Genomic DNA, 13,343 nt, shown 5'->3' with positions numbered 1-13,343 from the left:
TTTAGCTTTAAAACAAATTTGCATACCTAATGAAAATAATACCCTTAAAGAGAACTTGTCATTACTTTTATGCTGCCCGGAACCATTTACTGTAAGTGAGCGGTCACCAGCAGTTTTTCTTACCACTGGATAGTTATAGAAAGAGATGGGTAGACTTGTGGTTCAGGCAACATTAAAGTCAGGGTCCCTTTAAAAGACAACCAAAGACTATATATATATATATATATAAACTTTTTTGTTTGGTAAGTGCTGTAAAAGAACAAAACATATTTACTGGGTTAATGTAGTTAGAGGGACCAGTAAGGGATCCAAGAAAAGGAAGGCCACTTCTCCTACTATATGCCCAAGCAAAATTGCCAAGTTAGGTGATGATGCAAGGGCATCCGTGTCAGAAATGGCAGCTCTAGTGGAACCTGTTCTCTCTAACAGCCGGAGGAACAGTCCAACTAGTAGTGGGCGGGATGGTAATGTAGGTAGGCCTAGACAGCTAGTGGTTGTAGGGGATTCTATAATCAGGAAGACGGATAGAATAATTTGTCGCCAAGACCGCCTCAACCGAATGGTTTGCTGTCTCCCTGGTGCCAGGGTTCGGCATGTGGTGGAAAGGGTGGATAAATTACTTGGGGGGGCTGGGGATGACCCAGCTGTCGTGGTCCATGTGGGAACCAATGACAGGATACAAGGTAGGTGGAGGTCTATTAAAAATAATTTTAGAGAACTAGGTGCTAAGTTGAAGGGGAGGACCTCCAAGGTGGTATTCTCTGGAATACTGCCTGTGCCATGCGCATCGCAGGAAAGACAGCGGGAGCTTAGGGAGTTAAATGCATGGCTCAAGTCGTGGTGTAGAGAAGAAGGGTTTGGGTTTTTAGAGCACTGGGCTGACTTTTCATTGGGGTACAAACTGTTTTCCGCAGATAATTTGCACCTTAATGGAAGGGGGTCCGCTGTGCTGGGGGAGAGAATCCTAGAAGGGGTGGAGGGGTTTTTAAACTAGGGATGTGGAGGGAGGACAATGTAGTGTGTAATATAGTGGTGGATAGGTTAGAGAGGGGACAGAACAATGAGGAGGGAGGAGAAGGGTCCTGTGGGGGGAGGATAAAAACAGTGCATAGGGAGATCCATATGTTGCGGATGAACAGTGAGGATGATTGTGGCCACAGCACAGTAATAATTCCCATTTCTTATAATGAAGCGGTTAAACTCAATGGTAATATAAAGTGTATGGTAACTAATGCCAGAAGTCTAGCCAGCAAGATGGGGGAGCTGGAGGCCTTGGTTCTGGAGGAGTCCATTGATGTGGTTGGTGTGACTGAGACATGGCTGGACTCCTCACATGACTGGGCTGTCAATATTCAGGGATTTACGTTGTTCAGAAGGGACCGGGTGGGCAGAAGGGGAGGAGGAGTATGTCTGTATGTCAGAAATGATATTAAAGTGAGTGTAAAAGATGCAATAGTGGGCGATGACTGTGATGATGTGGAAGCATTATGGGTAGAACTACAGAAGGAGGTAAAGAGTGAAAAAATTATTCTTGGTGTAATCTATAGACCCCCCAACATTACTGAGGAGGTAGATGGCCAGTTGAATAGACAAATAGAGCGGGCTGCCCGGGAGGGAACAGTAGTGATAATGGGGGACCTCAACTACCCAGATATAGATTGGGGTCACGGTTCAGCTAAAACCACAAAGGGGAGGGAATTTCTTAACCTCCTGCAGGATAATTTTCTGGGCCAGTTTGTGGAGGAGCCAACTAGAAGTGATGCCTTGTTGGATCTGGTTATTTCTAACAACGCTGAGCTGGTTGGGGATGTCACTGTCCATGAACACCTGGGTAATAGTGACCACAATATAGTGACTTTTAGCTTAAAGTGTAGAAAAGAAAAACATGTTGGGAGGGCAAAAACTCTTAATTTTAAAAGGGCCAATTTTCCTGGGTTAAGGGCAGAACTTCAGGGCATAGACTGGGAGCGGCTGCTGTCACATACTGATACAGCTAATAAATGGGAAATCTTCAAATCCACATTAAATAACTGTACTGCCAAATATATTCCTATGGGTAACAAATATAAACGGTTAAAATCCAATCCCACATGGCTTACAACCGAGGTTAGAAGGGCTATAAATGAGAAAAAAGGGGCATTCAAAAAATATAAATCAGAGGGGTCAGCTGTAGCATTTAAACATTACAAAGAAGTCAACAAAACCTGTAAAAATGTAATAAAAGCAGCAAAAATTCACAATGAAAGGCAGGTAGCTATAGAAAGCAAAAGAAACCCCAAAAAATTCTTCAAATATATTAATGCAAAAAAACCAAGGTCAGAGCATGTAGGACCCCTAAATAATGGCGACGGGGAATTAATAACTAGGGATCAGGAGAAAGCTGAGTTACTTAATGGGTTCTTCAGTTCTGTATATACAAAAGAGGATGGAGCTGTGGTGGGTGGGGCCAGTACTGAGGTGGGTGGGGCCAGTGCTGCTAACACATGTAATGTACTGAACTGGTTTACTATAGATATGGTCCAAGATAAATTAAACAAACTCAATGTAACCAAAGCTCCAGGGCCTGATGGATTGCACCCCAGAGTTCTTAGGGAACTCAGTTCTGTAATTTCACTACCCTTGTATGAAATATTCCTTGATTCTTTGCTTACTGGTATTGTGCCGAGGGACTGGCGTAAGGCAAATGTAATGCCGATCTTCAAAAAGGGCTCTCGAACTTCCCCAGGTAACTATAGACCCGTAAGCTTAACGTCCATTGTGGGGAAACTATTTGAGGGGCTTATAAGGGACTACATCCAGGAGTATGTAGTGGCTAATAGTATTATAAGTGATAACCAGCATGGTTTTACTAAGGACAGAAGCTGTCAAACCAACCTAATATGTTTCTATGAAGAGGTAAGTAGAAGCCTGGATGGCGGCGCGGCTGTGGATATAGTGTACCTGGATTTTGCAAAAGCGTTTGACACAGTTCCTCATGGACGTCTGATGGGTAAGTTAAAGTCTATTGGTTTGGAAAATGTAATGTGTAACTGGATTGAAAACTGGCTTAATAATCGTACCCAGAGAGTGGTGGTCAATGATTCCTACTCCGAATGGTCCCCGGTAATAAGTGGTGTACCCCAAGGGTCAGTACTGGGCCCTCTTCTGTTTAACTTGTTTATTAATGATATTGAGAATGGAATTAACAGCAATGTTTCTATCTTTGCAGATGACACCAAGCTTTGTAGTACAGTACAGTCTATGGAGGATGTGCAGATGTTACAGGATGACTTAGACACACTGAGTGTTTGGGCGTCCACTTGGAAAATGAGGTTCAATGTGGATAAATGTAAAGTTATGCACCTGGGTACTAATAACCCACATGCATCATATGTCCGGGGGGGAGTTACTCTGGGAGAGTCACTGATGGAGAAGGATCTGGGTGTACTTGTAGATAATAGACTACAGAACAGTACACAATGTCAGTCAGCTGCTTCTAAGGCCAGTAGGATATTGTCATGCATTAAAACAGGCATGGACTCTCGGGACAGGGATATAATATTACCGCTTTATAAAGCTTTGGTGCGGCCCCATCTGGAGTATGCCGTCCAGTTTTGGAACCCGATTCATAAAAAGGATGTTCTAGAGCTGGAGAGGGTACAAAGACGGGCAACTAAACTAATAAGGGGAATGGAGCATCTTAGTTATGAGGAGAGATTAAAAGAATTACATTTGTTTAGTCTGGAGAAGAGACGTTTAAGGGGAGATATGATTAACTTATTTAAATATATAAATGGCCCCTACAAGAGATATGGGGAAAAGATGTTCCAGGTAAAACCCCCTCAAAGGACAAGAGGGCACTGCCTCCGCCTGGAGAAAAAAAGGTTCAATCTCCGGAGGCGACAAGCCTTCTTTACCATGAGAACTGTGAATCTGTGGAACAGTCTACCACAGGGTCTGGTCACAGCAAAAACAGTAGAGGGCTTCAAAACAGGGCTAGACAAGTTCTTAGACCAAAATAATATAGATGCATATGTATAGAACATATCACCCCTCCCCCTTCCCTGTATCCATCCCCTCCTTGGTTGAACTTGATGGACATGTGTCTTTTTTCAACCGTATTAACTATGTAACTATGTAACTATGTAACATTTTGACAATTTAAAATCCCTTCAAAAAGTCTCCTGTAGAGGTGTACATCCCTGCCAGATAGGCCTCTCTCATGCTTTGCTTTGTTTACTGGGTTTAGATGGTGATGGACCTTTTTTTAGTTTAGAAATAGTTTTTTCCTCTGCGAAAAAAAAGTAATCCTCTAAATTAGAAAAATACAAAAAAAAATACCAAAGGAATCTTCTTTAAATGCCTATTATGTTAATAGATGACTCATCATTGGAGCTGAAGTGTACACTTAGACTGCAAACGCATCACCTACATCTCTCCCCTATATCCCCTGGTAGTATAAAATGAAACCTGCACCTGTAGGATCTTGCTAGCTGTTATAAGATCTTGCCGGTATAAATGAAGTAGAAATGGTGAATTTAAACAATGACACTTTATTTACAATTATATCATTATAAAGGGGAGTAAAGAAATTTAACATCACACCTTCATATACACCTACAAGATTTCATCCTATAGGTTGCAGGTTTCAGTCTATGCCACCAATTATTCTGGAGCGTAATTAGCATATAAGGAAATTACATTTGCCTAGGCCAAAAGATAAGTTAGTTCACTTAGCTACAGCAGTGCACAGGGGCATGTACAAGGGCATATAATGGGGAGCGTAGAGGGGCGTATACGGCTGCTGGCCAATCAGCATTTATCTTCACCGGGCAAATGTGTGCAGACTGGAGGGACAACTGACATCACTTTCTGCATTTGGTCTCTTTTTTTTTATTGCTGTTAATAACGACCAAGTGGCCTTAGTGACAGAGCTTGGACTGCAGTTTCCCAGTAAGTGAGACACCTAGTGGCTGAATTTATAGCACTGTATTTTATATAGAAAACAGGCAACAGTAGTAAATCACCTCCTCAGTGGATTTCACATTATTTATTGGTACCAGTGCCCATTTAAAGATTATTTAGCAGGTAATCACCGTATTAAAAAATGAACAACATCATGACCTTAAAAAGACTGCCAAAGCCTCCTGACAATTTTAGAATAGCCTCTCTGGTACAGTTGATTTCTTGCTTCGATAGCAATGCTGGTGTATAACTACATGGTTACAAAACTGCATCTGCAGTCTGTCAGAAGTTCACATAACTGGGGTCATGGAGTCGTTCACATACATGGGAAACAATGATTCCAAGTTACTGATAAAATATTATTGACATTCCTTTTTCTAAATTCCATGGTTTTTCTTTATTATCTTTTTATTTTGGAAATCAGTAATGTCTGGCTATAACCTAAGGGCTGTTCTTATTCATTCAATTTGCATGTTTGTAAAGTTTCTTTACTTTTAAGACAATAGCAGAGTGGAATTGGAGCACTGGGGAGCAAGGAAACATAATACTTTTCCTGCTCCCCAAATAACCTTTTAAAGTGAAGAATTAAGGCTACAGATGTGTCCACCCTTTCCTTTGCCTTAGATAAGTTAAGAAAAGGAATTTTTCATTACAGCCTTTCACTGCTCTATTCAGACAAAATATTTTAAAATAAAAATAATCTTTATGATATACTTCTCTCATAGACTCAAACCGTGTTCATTAAGAAATGATCTTATTGTGAAAAACTGGTAAGCTTATTACATGGATCATTAAAGATAAGAGTGGACACATCTGTAACTGAAACCTGGCACACTCCAGTCTACCAGCATGCTAGAGCTGGAGTAGCTGAGAAAGTTGATAGTTTTGATGAGATGCATTGTTCCCTTGTCTTTCTCATCTTATGAGTCCAATGGCCATCCCTACTTACTAACTGACAGTTATCTTTGTTTACTATATATATATATATATATATATATATATATATATATATATATATATATTGCAATCTGCAGATAGAACAGCATTGTTACTGTGACAACCATTGCTGATGATAAATTACATGGTTTTTTTAAGCATGACAAATACTGCAAAATTCAAAAGAGTAAACTATAAGAAATTATAACCTGGCAGTGTTATTCTTTTTCCATTCAATGTATGTTCAATGACTGAAAAAGCAAATTCCAGTTCCCTGCCTATGCTTCTCTTCAAATGTGTTTTCGATATCACATAGCATTGAAAAATGATAGTTTCAGAACATGCTCAATATTGTTTCGCTTCAACCCAACCAACAAAGGCAATGTCAAAGGAGCTAAAACAGCTTCTATTAAGTTAAAAAGGCAGGGGATCTCATGCTGATTTACTGAATGAAAGGTTGTTCCGTTACTAAGGAGCCTGGGGGGCAGACATTAATTGATTCCATCAAGCCCATGGGAATGAATCATGTGCATATTAATATATTGCTATAATTTGGGATTTACAAGCCAGAAACGTTGGTTTACAATGGAATGTATGAGCCTTTTTGACCTGCTGCAATGACACATTAGCAAACACCTAAAAAAAAAAAAGGTCAATTTCTTGGTCTCCATCTGCCATGTCTCCTAGAAAAGCAAGCTTCCCTAGCAGTCTTGACTGGCTGCTTATAACAATGGAAAGACGCTTGAATAGGAAAAAGTAACCCATGATGAAAAAGAATGTACATCCAAGAATGAATGAAAAGATCCCGATTTTGAACAGCGACATTCCGACTAGAGTGTGATTCTCGTCCTCTCTTCATCTTCGTACAGTCAATAACTTCAGTAAGGTTAGTCTTGTGCCTTTCTTTCTTAGTAAGTCCCATTTCTTCAGATTTAGGCTTTTTGTAGTTCATAAATGGTTGTTTTTTGAAAGGTACGCTATAAGCGCTACGGCCACTCCGACATAAATTCCTGTTCCTATGGTGATAGATAGTACCGCTAAGAAGAGTGCCCTCCGGGAACTGGAACTTGCTTGATGAAAGTCACCTTTGGCCACTGCTTTGTTTGTCTACAAATTGTAAAATAAGAAAAAATAAGAATTATTTCTGGAAATATAAAATCTACAATTGCATTATGATATAGTTTCATGTATTTCTTATTGAGGTTTGATGACAAAGCCATTACGTATTTGTTACTCATATTTAGTTTTGATGATGGACACAAGGCAACATTATCTTATGGACAAAGAAGGTAAGAAGGGCACAGGTCTTTCTGGAAAGGTCATACATTATTATCCCATAGACATGTGTGACATCATTAGGATCTGCTGAAGCTACTCACACACACTGTAGGCTGAATATATCAACTGTATATCTTGTTGTTTCACTTTCAGATGCACATGAACCTATTTATTGTTACAACCTGTAAATCCACTGTAAGGCTATGTTCCCACAACGTATGAGACCGGCCGCTCCGTGACCCCATCCGGGTCACGGAACGGCCGGTCTCTGGCCGGATCATCTCAAGTACAGGCCGAATGATCTGTCCGGCCGCAGAGCTCTGATTCACTGAATTCCGGCCGCAGAAAACTGACATGTCTGTTTTTTTCCGGTGGCGTATGGGATCCTAGCCGGAGCGTATACGATGTGTGTACGCTCCGGCCGGGATCCCATTGCAAATAAGGCATTGTTCCACACCGCAAAACTACGGTGAACTCGAACATTCACAAACCTTCCGCATTAGATTGCTGATGCCTTCCTGGTTTGTGCGGAAGGAGGAGCGTGCCAGGGGAACACTGGAATTCCGGGATTCAGCCTAGGTAATAGTCTGAATCCCGGAATTCCAGGAGGTCCCCGGGCACTCTCCTCCTTCCCTACGGAGCGAGAAGGCATCAGCATTCTAATGCGGAAGGTTCAGGAATATTCAAGTTCGATCGAACCTAGGATTTTATGAGGTTCGATCAACTCTATAAAATACATGCACAGTATGCACCCAAAATTATTGATAGTATCTTTGTTGTGTAGTCCTCTGAAAACCTCTATATGTACATAAATCCGCTACTGTCAAATAGATGAGTACTCTCATACTGCACACCAGTATTTCTCAAATCCAGTAGAACTAACCGCTGGTACACCCAATAGGACATGAGTGGAGGAAATCCCATAAACATCACTGCCCATGATGCCTGATGCACTGACAAAAATTCTTAATTTGTTGGATGTCAGGAATGTGACTATTTTATTCCTCATTTTGTCATCCAATTCCATGATAATCTCTGGAATGATTCTGGCAATCGTCTTGCTCCTGTGAATCTACTATTAACCCCTTAATGCATTAATAGATGTCCAGGTCAAATTGAAGCAATGTTCCTCCTAGCCTTCTAAGAGCCATAACGCTTTTATTTTTTCAGCTACAGGTCATCATTTTTTGTGCTATGATCTCTAGTTTTATTGCTATCATATTGATATAAAAGAAAATTTTTGAATTTTTTTTTATTTTTTTCTAAAAAATCAGCAATCTGGTGGATTTTTTCTCCTTTCCTTTAAGCTGTTCACCATGCACCATGTTTTAATAGAGCGGACAATTCTGCATGCTAAAATATATAATATGTTTATTTTTTATATTTTTTTTATATATTTATTTGTATAATAGGAAAGGAAGTAATAAAAACGTTTATTGGGGCTTTATTTTATAAGGTTTTTTGTTTTTTTTACACATTGAATATTGCATATATAAGTTCCTAGGAGACTAATATATGCAATGCTCAGATTTTATATACTGATGAATGCTATGCTATAGCATAGCATTAATCAGTACTATCGGCGATTTCTGCATAAAGTCTGCCTGAGAGCCGGCTCTATGCACAGATCGCTGATCCAACAGGACAGAAGTAAGTGTCTTACCCCTGTCTGTAAGCGTCATTGATCAGAACCCACACAGCCATGCTGTGGGGGTCCCTATCAGTCATTGACAGGTGCCTGCCTGTCACTGACTTCCATAAACGTTCCGATCGCTATGCATTGCGATGTTTAAGGGATAAATGACAGGCAGCTGCGTGACCACTCACTGCAGGAATGTATATATACATATTGCAGATGTGAAAGTGACTCTGTACCCACAATCTGACCCCCCCAAACCGCTTGTACCTTTGGATAGCTGCTTTTAATCCAAGATCTGTCCTGGGGTCCGTTTGGCAGGTGATGCAGTTATTGTCCTAAAAAACAACTTTTAAACTTGCAGCCCTGTGCCAAACTGGCGTGGCCTACAGTGTGTGTCCGCCCTAGGATTGCAATGCCTCCCCACCCTCCTCTTGACTAGGAACGCCCCCGGGCAGGATTTTTCCTATTCATCACCTGAACAGTGCACAGGTGCCTTAATGATTCAGCTCATGTGCAGTGTTCACACAAGTGATGAATAGGAGAAATTGTTCTTGGGGCGTTCCTAATGATGAAGAGGGTGGGGAGGAGGGATGAAGGGGTGTTGCAAACCTATGGCATAGACACTCTAGGCCACACCAATTTGACACAGGGCTGCAAGTTTAAAAGTAGTTGTTTTTTTTTTTGACAATCACTGGCATAACCTGCCGAACTGACACCAGGACAGATCTTGGATTAAAAGCAGCTATCCGAAGGTACAAGCAGTTTGGGGGGGGGTAAGACTTTGGGTACACAGTCGCTTTAAGGGGTTAATGATGAAAACCAATAAAATGGAATAAGAAAAATTATATATATATATATATAATTTTCTGTGAAATCTTACGAAAATTTTACACACAATCTGGAGGTACTTAATTAAGATACACTAGTCTACGCTAACCACTTACAACCCTAACATTCTAAGAAATAGAGTCGCTATTATACACACTTAAGCCTACTGCTGTAATTTTAGTTTCATTATCGTATGTGGCATATCGTGTTCTAATTACTTCATTTCATGTTCATTGGGATTATTCTGAAATATGTCTTAGGATCTTTTTGCATTCGTGGTTACTGGGAAACCTCCTACATTTTTTTTCATTTGTATAGCCTTAAAGGATTTATGAAATGATTTGTAAGATAATAAAGAATACCAGGTAGACTATACACTGTATATTGTGTATTGAGATGATGTATGTCTACTTTTCTACTTTTAGTAAATCTCAGACATAAGATCTTTTTTTGTATCAAATTTTGCCTGGTTGTGTAATACATACAGCCCAATTGATTTTATATTAATACCCTGGAGTTCCAGCAAGATAAGATATGTGATCAGACTACAAACAACCAAGACATGGAATTTTACTAATTCAAGTCGCAGACAAATTCCTGGCAGGTTTCATAAAAGAACAAAGAAAGTGATACAATACAAAGCAGGTTTGCATTGTTGTGTGAAGTAAATATGTAAATAACCATAATATAAAACCACCTGGGTGTTGAGTGTTGGGACCCTGCTTATCAGATATTGATAGCCTATCCTGAGGATAGGCTATCAATATGTTCAATAATAAAACTCCTTTAAATATTCTACTGATGATTTAAAGATTATGGGGGAGATTTATCAAACATGGTGTAAAGAGAAACTGGCTCAGTTGCCCCTAGCAACCAATCAGATTCCACCTTTCCTTTTCCAAAGAGTCTGTGAGGAATGAAAGGTGGAATCTGATTGGTTGCTAGGGGCAACTGAGCCAGTTTCACTTTACACCATGTTTGATAAATCTCCCCTTATATGCAAAAAATGGCTTCCAGCTGTCCTTTAATGATAGTAGTTGGAGAAAGAGTTAGGCTAGGTTCACACAACGTCTTCTTTGGGCTGTTCGACGAGCGTCTTTGTGGACGTTCGTCATTTTGAGGTCAAATAACGTCCATTATTTTGAAATAATAGAACTTGTGTGAACCTAGCCTAAGGGTCCCTAAAGAGAGGTAGGGTTGCTAGAGACGCTTCTGCAGCCGATAATCAGCTCGTGTAAAAGGGACAGTGATCAGCCAAAGACCAAGAAAACGCATCGGCCATGCTCAATAATGTATCTTTATTGACCACTCATCTGCCAGTGTAAATAGGGTTTGTGCATCCAAGAAAGATAAAGGGAAACTGAAAGCACAAATATGTATAAATTGGGTTCTAGGATATGCATATATCCAAAAAACAAGCAGCAGTCTATACTTACCAGCCACACTGTCTGTGATCCAGCATCTGTCTCTTTTCAGTCCATGCGGCACCTGTATCTTTATGCTCCACCTCCTTCGGCTGTCATTCATTATGAAGGAGGCAGCGGCCTGAAGATGCAGTATGTATAGACTGCTGCTTGTCATCTGGAAACTAATATCACGGATATATACATATCCCAGACTCCAATATGTACATATTTGTGCTGTGAGGTTTCAGGGCTGCATGAGTGATACAAGGATCGTACATGCAGTCCATCTGCTCAGTTTATTGTGCTGTGTAAAGGCACAGCAAATGAGCCACCGATCTCGCTGATCGGTTCCGGTGCAGTTAGTATTTTGCTCCACTGTTAGGAGCACTGAGGAACAGTTTAGGAGAACAGAATGCCCCCACAGCGTCAATCCAGACCCAAATGGTGGAGCAATGTGGAGCAAACTTATAACTGCACTGGAGCGGCGCCGAGGAGGAAGGTAAGAGATATATCTTCCTCCTTAGCGTCTCCTCTGCGGTATGGACATATCAGCAGGATAGATTCATCTAACCTGCTGATACTTCCCCTTTAATGTTTTGCTATGGTGATTGTAACTTGTGGCTATGGTTGGACTGGCCTTTATTTGGAAAGAATGTGTGGCCAATTTAATCAAAATGTGTAGACCCTCTCATTTCTTAAATATTTCTCTAAGCAGGAACAGATAGTAAAGAATAAAAGTGAGGTCAATTTTTTTTTTTGCAATTTAGATGTATTTTTCAAAATTCTATCTAATTTTGCATGCTAAAAGCCTAGAAATACTAGCTCAGCAGCAGGACTCCTAGGAAATGACTATGTAACACATGCTGGCTGCTGTGGAATGACTACAAACTACCTTGATCTATTGATGCACATCCCATTGCAACAGCATAATCAGAATTCAAATAGCCCCATAGTGAAGTCAGAACTTATTCCCCACATCTAACAAACAGAAATCTTTACACTTGAGTAGAGTGTAAGGTATGTTAGGTCATATAAAAGAGGACCCATATAAAAGTGCAGGTAGCAAAAAGCAATCATTATCTCTTAACCTGCAAAAAGGAAGAAAGTTCCCGAGGCTATAGAATCTGGACACAAAATCTGATGTTCTTGCTGCTATGACTGTGTCTATACCATTGTTCCATGTTACAACAGTCTCTTTGTACCTCTGTGGCTCAAGTCTTCCAGTACTTATCATCTGCTGTATGTCCTGCATGTGTGGTGTATTGTTTTCAGTCTCTGCTTCCACTACTGTCCATGACAGATAGTAGCCCTTCTCATAGAAATCCTCTCCTGCTCTGGTGGATAGTTCCTGTCACTAATGGAGATAGAGGCAGAGAGCATCATCTGTTAACTGTAGGAACCGGTAACTTTGGCATTACATTGTGCAGGTAATGCAACTTCCTATGCAATATTCCTTTGCACACAGCTGCTGCCTGATGGGATATACCTTCAAAAGTATCCTGAGGATGCACATGTAAAGTCCAGAAGCAATATATGAAAGTATGTTCTTGGATTACTAGTGAAAGCAGTCTACTTTTTCCCCAAGTTAATAAATTCAGTACATTGCATACATTCTAATCTACTAGTCTTCCTTGAATACATTCATATACTTATAATTTATTAAACAGCCTTAATAATTTAAAATACAGCAATATGAACTCCTATAGTGTCTCCTTCCACCCCGAGTAGGGCAACAGAATACATAAACAGTAACGTAAAGGTCCTGAATAATTTAAAAGATCACTGTGGATTTTGTGAGTTCATATTGAACCCTGACAGAGTTTATCAAAGTAATGTATCATTGGATCCTAGCTGGCACTATTAAAAGACTTAAAGTGTCACTGTCGTGAAATTTTTTTTTGCAGAAATCAATAGTCCATGCGATTTTAAGAAACTTTGTAATTGGGTTTATTATCCGAAAAATGCATTTTTATCATTAAAAAGCAGTTTGAAGCTCTCCCCCCTGTCTTCATTGTTCTCCTATGGAGAGAGCTAAAGAAAAGACCAAAACAGGACAACAAAGAGTTAATCTACAAATATCTCACCCGTTATCTTCTTGAACAGTCACCAGTGACCTGTCTGGGCTCGGATTACAGCTGTCACCCAGCTCCGTGCCTGTAATCCTCTGTTATCTGCTTTCTGCTGCCGGCTAACTCCCTCCTTCCTCCTCCCCCCTCCCCTCTCCCTAGAGCAGACAGGGGACGTCTCCTGCAACAAGTCACAATTTTCAGATTTTTCAGAGTGGATGAAAAAGAGGAAGGAGGGGGGGACCT

General features: G+C 40.4%; 1 protein-coding gene across 1 annotated transcript in view; it reads right to left on the bottom strand.

Moving 5' to 3' along the window:
• Positions 1-6,653: 6,653 nt before the first annotated feature.
• The window catches only part of SYNDIG1 (synapse differentiation inducing 1), a 181,517-nt gene continuing 174,827 nt past the window's right edge, over positions 6,654-13,343 (bottom strand). Inside the window, exon 4 of the mRNA XM_069954757.1 lies at positions 6,654-6,987. Within this exon, the coding sequence (XP_069810858.1) occupies positions 6,829-6,987 (159 nt within the window). The 3' untranslated portion in view covers positions 6,654-6,828. The remainder of the gene's footprint in view (positions 6,988-13,343) is intronic.

This window comes from Dendropsophus ebraccatus, chromosome 15, assembly GCF_027789765.1.
Source record: "Dendropsophus ebraccatus isolate aDenEbr1 chromosome 15, aDenEbr1.pat, whole genome shotgun sequence".
Lineage (NCBI taxonomy): Eukaryota > Metazoa > Chordata > Amphibia > Anura > Hylidae > Dendropsophus > Dendropsophus ebraccatus.
The sequence above is the reverse complement of the archived record's forward strand: the minus strand, read 5'-3'. Positions and strand labels throughout refer to the sequence as shown.